Consider the following 7,883-nt stretch of genomic DNA (forward strand, 5'->3'; position numbering starts at 1 on the left):
TATAAACCAAAGCAGTACCTAAATCTGGCTGCATAAGAATAAGCAGTACAGGAATAAGTATGATGAGCATGCTTCGTGCGATGCCTGTTCTACTGAGGCTGTACTGTGGTTTGTCTTCGATATATTTTGCTAACATCAATATTACCCCAAGCTTCATAAATTCAGATCCTTGTATACCAAATTTCCACAGCACCAACCAAGAACGAGCTCCGTTTCTTATTGGGGCAAAGAAAAGCGAGAGAATCAGTATGATAATAAAAGCAATATAGATAGAGAGAGCAGATTTTCTAATGCTACTGAGGGGAACCATTTGTGTAAGAAAGAATAAAGCTAATCCAGTGACAAGAAAAATAATCTGTTGAATGTATTCATTCGAACGTAATGTTCCATCTGCGATTATGGTGCTGGAGTATATAAAAAAAACACCTGTTATAAGTAGCACAAATGCAGAAAGAAGTAAGGTGTAATCGTTGCTCCTCCTCACTACAAGTACCACGTCCCTTTTTCTTCTAGATCAGCAATGGCTTCCTCGTAGGTGCTGTTGGTAAATATTGCATGATAGATAATGTTAGCGGCTTTTGGTGCCCACCACTCCCATTCATTTATTGCATCAATCCATATTACTACGATAATCTGATCCTCAGCCGGCGCAGCATATGGAGCAAAAGATACGAATAACGACGAATACTGCTGCTCGTCCACGCTTTCCGCACCCTGACCGGTACCAGTCTTTGCTGCAATATCAACTACATCTGTATTGATAACCGACTGAGCAGTGCCGCTTACTACTACTTTACGCATATCTCGCTTGAGCTGTGTAAATACACCGGAGTGTATAGCATCAGTAGAAAACAATACTTTAGGACTATACCGCTCTACTATTTTTCCCGATATCTGCTCTCTTATTTCTTTGAGGAGGTATGGAGTGTAGATAGTTCCCTCGTTAACTATAAAAGCAAGGATGTTAGCAAGCTGAATGGGGGTTGCAGCAAGATACCCCTGACCTATAGAAAGATTAGCTGTATCCCCATCCTGCCACACCTCTCTGTACCGAAGGGACTTCCATCTAGGACTGGGCAGTATCCCCCCAACTTCTCCTGGCAAATCTATATTTGTTTTATTACCTAACCCAAGCATGTCTGCATATCGTATAATGGTATTCACGCCTAACTTATCCACACCTATAGTGTAGAAAAATACATTGTTAGACAAAGACAGGGCGTTTGATGGTGTAATCCATCCTCTCCCTAGACGATACCAATCATAAAACGCCCTATTCCCCACCATAACATAGCCTCTATCATAGACGGGGGTGTTCCACTCACGAGGAAATTCCTGGTAGTACGCAAGGAGTAAGAGAATCTTAAATGTAGAAGCGGGGGACGTGCTCGCTTGTATTGCTCTATTAAAAAGAGGCGAGTGAATGTTCTTTCGTATTTGGGAGATAAGTCGCTTATCTGGAGAAGAAGAGAAGATATTGGAATTAAAACGTGGGTATGACACCATTGAAAGAATCTCTCCTGTACTGGGTTTCAGCACGACAGCAGCACCAACCCTCTCCCCTATTGCCTTCTCAACAATATTTTGTATGTTCCTATCTATCGTAAGAATAAGATCATTCCCAGGCTTTGAATTTCTTACTATTTCTTCGCTATCTTTTACATTTTTTCCTGTTGCTGTTACCTTATTAAGCTTTTGCCCCACTTCTCCCCGTAACTTATGCTCATACTGCTTTTCTATACCTGTTTTTCCTATCTTATCAGAAAGTGTGTAGCCCTCAAAATTTAGCAATTTCTTCTCGTTTTGCGTGATATTACCCACATACCCCACAATATGCGACATTGAATCATTAAATGGATAGTATCGCTTCGTGTTTCTTTTCCAATTGACTCCTGGGTAATTTCCAAGCTGCTCTAAATACACAGCTAATTCACTGTACAGTAAGTTATCTACTAGAAGATACTCATCTTCTTGCATTCTTTTCTGGAGTAGCCCCTCGATAAACTCCGTGCTTAGGTTAAGGAGTTCTGCAAGTTCCTTTATAGACTGTTCTCTATGCTTCTTTGAAAAAAGAGCGGGGGTAAGCACTATTTGGTAACTACTTACATTTTTTGCAAGTGCTATATTGTAGTTTCTATCAAAGATTTTTCCTCTTAAGGAATGGAGCTTATTCTGCTGTGTCGCTATGGCATCTACGTAATCCCTATGCTGGGCATTTTGTGCTACTTGGTACCTAAACAGGTATGACGCAAAGACAAGAAATACACATGAGGGAAGAATTCCCATGATGATAAATTTTTTATTCATTCTCTCTACTATTCTGTATCAATTATTATTGTACTATAGATCTGTGCTATATTGCTTCATAATGTAAAACATATACAGTTTATCTTCTCCCTACTATATATGATAGCAATAGGTATAATATCACCACAATAACAATAGTAACAGTAAGTTTAATAAAAAAAAGGTAAGAAAACAGTGTAAACGGTATAGGCGTGGAAAGAACATATGAGAAAAGCCATTCAAACGCAAACCAAGACAAGTACATTACTACAGTAATAGGTATAAGCAAGAAATTCCTTTGAAAAAAGTACGCAAGCAATGAATACATATATGAAAAATAAAGGAAGAAAAGAGGTGTGACTCCATAGACTGCTCCTGATCCTACTTCTTGAATAAATGCAAGGATAAACGCCACAACAAAGATCCAATCTTTTAATTCATCTTCAAAGTGAAGGAGTAAGATAATGTATACAATAAGGAGATCGGGTATAAGAAATGCACTATGAATTTGTGCGGCTAGTACTTGCTGGATAGTAAGAAGCGCTATTCCTGGTAGCACATGCTTGAGAAGCAGCTTGAGTGGCTTAAACATAGCTATTCCTCCGCAATAAGAACAAACACGGTATCTATTAACTCAAGATTTCCAAAAGGCCGCACTATCGCCTGAAGGAATAATTCTTCCTCACTGTACTTTACCTCGACTATCTCACCTAAGGGCATGCGCGGCGATACAAATTGAGAGAAATCATTCACCAACACCGATTCCCCCACTAGAAGCTCCTCTCGTCCTGTTATTGAATCTAGTTCTAATGTCATAGTACCAGATACGCCTCCGTTTCCATATATAATACCTAGCTGTTGTGTAAGTTCAGTAATAACAGGAATCTGAAAACGAATATCTGTACTTGAAATAAAAAGAGCGCTAGCACCCTCAACATGTATTACCCTTCCTTGCACAGTAAGGGCGTTATGATGAATTGTAACTATAGGAAGACCAATTCTTACCCCATCTGTGCCCCCCTATTAATCGTGTACCTTTGTTGGAATCGACTGTCCTGAGAAAAAATAGAAGCTGGAAGCAAGGTGTACTCTGTATTAAGTACAAAACCTAGCATTTCCTGCAGGCGAGATATTTGATAGAGCAATGATTCGCTGTAATAGTAATTTTTTTCATATACAGCTATTTTTTCCTTCAATTGCTTGATTTCTGTTCTTAGCGTGTTTCTATGGGCAAAAAAACCAGCAATTTCTTTTCCGGTATTGACAAGGTATCCCACAGCGTATGTAAGGGAGGAACGAACACGAAACACAAGTGAGCTTATATTATATATAACTGAGGAATCTAAGCGGTAACTTATCATTGAGAAAATACTAATGAATGAAAATAATACTAAATAGAAATAACGCTTTTTAAGAATGTGAAACATATCTTAGTGCTGAAAGAGAGTTTTTAGTTTCTTTTCATGCTCAAAATACTTCCCAGCACCATCAGCAACACAACGAAGTGGATCATCAGTTATAATAACAGGGACACCAGTGCCTTCTGCGATTTTTACATTGATACCCTTAAGAAGTGCTCCTCCTCCCGCAAGCACTATTCCACGTTCAATAATGTCAGAAACAAGCTCGTCTGGTGTTTGAGAGAGCGTCTTTTTTACTTCATCAAGTATAATATTAAAGGGTTCCATAAGTGCTGACGCAATTTCTTTGCTGTTTATTTCTAATCGCTTTGGAAGCCCAGTAAGTGCATCACGTCCTCGAATTTCCATTGTTTCTACTTTTCCTTTTAGATCTAGGGTTCCAATGGTCATTTTAATTTTTTCTGCTGTTGGCTGCTTTATAGTTATGTTATTTTCGTTGCGTATTTTTCGAATAATAGCTTCATCAAACTCATCTCCCCCCACCCGTATGGCATTGGATATTACTGTACCCCCCAATGATAGCACTGATATTTCAGTGGTGCCACCCCCTATGTCACAGATCATATTGCCCTCAGGTTCATAGATGGGCAATTTAGCTCCAAGGGCTGCCGCAAGTGACTCGTGTATCACTCTAATTTGGCGAGCTCCTGCTCGTTCTGCGCATTCGACTACCGCCCTCTTCTCGACATCGGTAATACATGAGGGCACACCAATGGTGATACGTGGGCTTACAAACCTTCTATGATGCAAGACTTTTTCCATGAAGTGTCGTATCATGAGCTCTGTCATCCCTAAATCTGCAATAACCCCATCTCGAAGAGGGCGGACTACATTGTAGTATCCAGGTGTTCTATGGAGCATAGCCTGAGCCTCCCTCCCTACTGCAACAATCTTATTGCTTTCAAGATGTACTACTACTACTGAAGGTTCATCTATAACTATTCCCTTGTTCGATACTGCAACGAGAGTATTGCAAGTTCCTAAATCTATACCTATGTCTGTTCGAATAAAACGTGAAAAAAAACTCATTAGCTATCTTCGCTTCTTACTTCATTTCTTAACTTAATAATTACTTCTTCCCAGCTTGGTTTTAACTTATACGCCTTTCTCCAGTTAAACCTTGCTTCTACTGACTTATTCTGCATTTCATACACATTCCCTAAATAAAAATATGCCTCTGCTGAATCTGGGTTGCTATCAATAATACTTAATAACATTTTCTCTGCTTTGTCTACATCTGCATGTAATAGCAAATTCCTCGCAGTAATGATCTGTAGTGTTTCTTTATCATCACTTGATTGCGCGTAAGTAGCTGCTTCATTTATTATACTAGAAACTGCATTCAGTTGTTTTTGCTCAAGATATATAGTTAACAGAAATATGTAGCGGTTGAAGCTTGGGTTTCTTTGAATGCTCTCAAGAAGCAATGTTTTTGCTTCCTCAATATCGCCTCTGTCCTTGTGTACCACAGCAAGGAAATCATTAAGATCATCCGATTGAAATCCCATGCCCTTTGCGCTCTGCAAGTAGTACATAGCTTTATCTACACTATTTTTTGAAAGAAAATAATACGCCTTCCCCAATACGTAATGTGATTCTTTCAACCAAAAATTCTTAGGTTCCAAAGTTAGTATTCTACGAATACTACTAATGCTCTTCCATAATTGTTCCTGATCCATCTGCCCTGTAAATGTATAATCTAAAAATAACATATTAAAGAGAGAAAAGGAACGCAGTAACATTACATATGTATCCTTGGGGTATTGCTTCTCGTAGCCTTCCGTCTCTGCTATAACAGCTTCGTAATCCATATCTTGCCATAGTGCATGTATGGTATCTATTTTACTCTTCTTCTCTACATTCTGCCTATATACTCCACTAAAAATAAAAAAAAGCACAAGCAAGATCATAAACACGAGAAACAAGAGAAAGAATATATGGGTTTTTTTCAAGCCCCCCTCCGTAGTCCTATTGTATCATATAATACAAAGCATATAAGCAACAAATAAGCCGGATTCTGTTAGGGGTACCATCTATCTTGATAACCTGTTACCAGATTATTCTAGCAACCTACCCGTGATCAATAGAGTGAGCTCTCTCTCACTATTTGGTTTTGCTCCAGTCAAGGTTTACCATGCTACTATATCGCTATAGAGCAGGTGGGCTCTTACCCCACCATTTCACCCTTACCTTACGGCGGTATATTTTCTGTTGCACGTATCTCTAGCCTCACGACCGCTGGAACTTATCCAGTGACTTGCTCTATGGAGCCCGGACTTTCCTCTAGTATATACTAGCGATACCCTGTGTTACTTATATGCTTTTTTTCTTATTATTCATTATCAAAGATCTTATTATCGTCTTCATCAAGATCTTCGGAGTCTTCCAGGTCTGCAAGCTTATCTTCAATATCATCTCCATCATCGTCATCATCGTCTTCATCATGCAACTCTTCAATTTGCTTTGCCTGAACATATTCATCTGATCCAAGATCGTCTTTCTGAATAAACGCATGGTAATCTTCCTCATCAAAGTCATCCAGGATGATATCTTCGGCATCTATGATGTCTCTTAGACCTGCTATCTCAATGTTATCTACTTCCTCGTCATCACTATCGCCATCGTAAAAAAGTATTTTTGAACAGTAGGGGCAGGTAATAACCTTACGTTCCTCGCAGACCTCGTTTACAATCTTTAACGGAAGTAGCATATGACATCCATAGCAGACATTTTTTCTAATAGGGACTATTCCATCCCCTGACCGTGATTTTAGTATTCTCTCGAACTTGAAGACAAGATCTCTATCCATAGACACTGTTATTTCTGTCTCTTTTGATTGCAGTTCTTTCAGCTGTACGTCGTGCTTTATCATCTCTTTCTGAACGTCATCTTTTATCTTCTCAAGATCTTTTTCTTGCGCCTGTAACAAGTCCTCGGAATCGCTAAGATCATGCTGAAGCTCTTCTAAGTTATTTTCTGTTGTAGTAATTTCGCTACGTAAATTTTTCTAACGTTCATGGCTTTCTCTAATAGCTCTGTCTATCTGCTCGTAATCTCGTTGAGAAGTAACAGCGCCTACTTCTTTTTCTAGTTTCAAGGTGTTTTGTTGCACTCGATCTAGCTCATCTCTTTTTACTATGAGTTCTCTTCTTAATGAGTTTCGCTCCTCGTTATAGTGCAGGAAATTTTCTTTCATCCGCATTACTACCTCATCTCTTCTTTCTAATTCCTGGGGTAGCTCAACGAGTTTTTTTTCAATTTCAAATTTATCGTTGAGTATAGTTTGCAACTTTCTTAGTTGCTCTAAAGTATCTTTTAGCATAACTTGTACTCCGGTCTTGTAATTTTGCTGTATTATTGAATGATGTATACTTTCATAGTATAGTGTTATTGACCATCTTTTTCAAGGTAGTCTCGAAGTTTCAATCTATATCGAGAATGCTGTAGCCTCTTAAGCGCTTTAGATTCTATTTGTCGAATACGCTCCCTTGTTACATTAAAATGCAGTCCCACCTCCTCTAAAGTAAGGGGATAACCATCATCTAGCCCAAAGCGTAAGCGAACTACCTGCTGTTCTCGTGTTGGGAGGGTAGAAAGCACTTCTCTTAACTGCTCTTGAAGAAGATAAAACGATGTGAGTTTGGTTGGCGAGCTGGTGTTCTTATCCTCTACAAAGTCGCTAAGCAGTGAATCGTCCTCCTCTCCAATAGGAGTTTCAAGAGAAATCGGTTCTCGAGAAACATTGCGTGCATTTTTAACCTTTTCTTTTTCCCATCCTAAGTTCTCAGCTATTTCATCATCACTTACCTCTCTTCCTAAACTTTGCATCATTTTCTTCTCCACACGTACCACTTTATTGATTTGTTCTATCATGTGTACTGGGACTCGTATGGTGCGTGCTTGATCCGAAATAGAACGAGTAATTGCTTGCCGTATCCACCATGTTGCGTATGTAGAAAACTTAAACCCGCGAAGGTACTCAAATTTTTCTACCGCTCTTACTAGGCCTAAGTTACCTTCCTGCACAAGATCAAAAAGCATGAGACCTCTGTTTGTGTATTTTTTTGCTATACTTACTACCAATCTGAGGTTTGACTCTATAAGGTTTTCTTTGGCCTCCTGTAGCTGAAGATAGGTTTTAGCTATTTCAGAAGCTACTTCTTTAATCTCATCCAA

The 7,883-nt window shown here is 39.0% G+C and overlaps 4 protein-coding genes across 4 annotated transcripts; all 4 read right to left on the minus strand.

Moving 5' to 3' along the window:
* Positions 1-483: 483 nt before the first annotated feature.
* LOC132562985 (peptidoglycan D,D-transpeptidase MrdA-like) lies at positions 484-2,286 on the minus strand. The gene has a single exon (XM_060227751.1). It carries the CDS (start codon positions 2,284-2,286, stop codon positions 484-486), a length of 1,803 nt encoding a protein of 600 aa, XP_060083734.1.
* Positions 2,287-3,716: 1,430 nt separating this feature from the next.
* LOC132562987 (cell shape-determining protein MreB-like) lies at positions 3,717-4,568 on the minus strand. Its single transcript, XM_060227752.1, has one exon. The coding sequence runs from the start codon at positions 4,566-4,568 to the stop codon at positions 3,717-3,719; it is 852 nt and encodes a 283-aa protein (XP_060083735.1).
* A 1,471-nt stretch (positions 4,569-6,039) lies between these two features.
* Positions 6,040-6,909, minus strand: LOC132562988 (aspartic acid-rich protein-like). The gene is made up of 2 exons (XM_060227753.1): positions 6,720-6,909; positions 6,040-6,683 (listed from the first exon to the last, which is right to left on the minus strand). Exons 1-2 carry the CDS (start codon positions 6,907-6,909, stop codon positions 6,040-6,042), a joined length of 834 nt encoding a protein of 277 aa, XP_060083736.1.
* Positions 6,910-7,094: 185 nt separating this feature from the next.
* LOC132562989 (RNA polymerase sigma factor RpoD-like) lies at positions 7,095-7,748 on the minus strand. Its single transcript, XM_060227754.1, has one exon. The coding sequence runs from the start codon at positions 7,746-7,748 to the stop codon at positions 7,095-7,097; it is 654 nt and encodes a 217-aa protein (XP_060083737.1).
* Positions 7,749-7,883: the final 135 nt, after the last annotated feature.

This window comes from Ylistrum balloti, unplaced genomic scaffold (assembly GCF_031769215.1).
Source record: "Ylistrum balloti isolate Yb309-2 unplaced genomic scaffold, AGI_CSIRO_Ybal_v1 Utg371554, whole genome shotgun sequence".
In the NCBI taxonomy this organism is placed as follows: domain Eukaryota; kingdom Metazoa; phylum Mollusca; class Bivalvia; order Pectinida; family Pectinidae; genus Ylistrum; species Ylistrum balloti.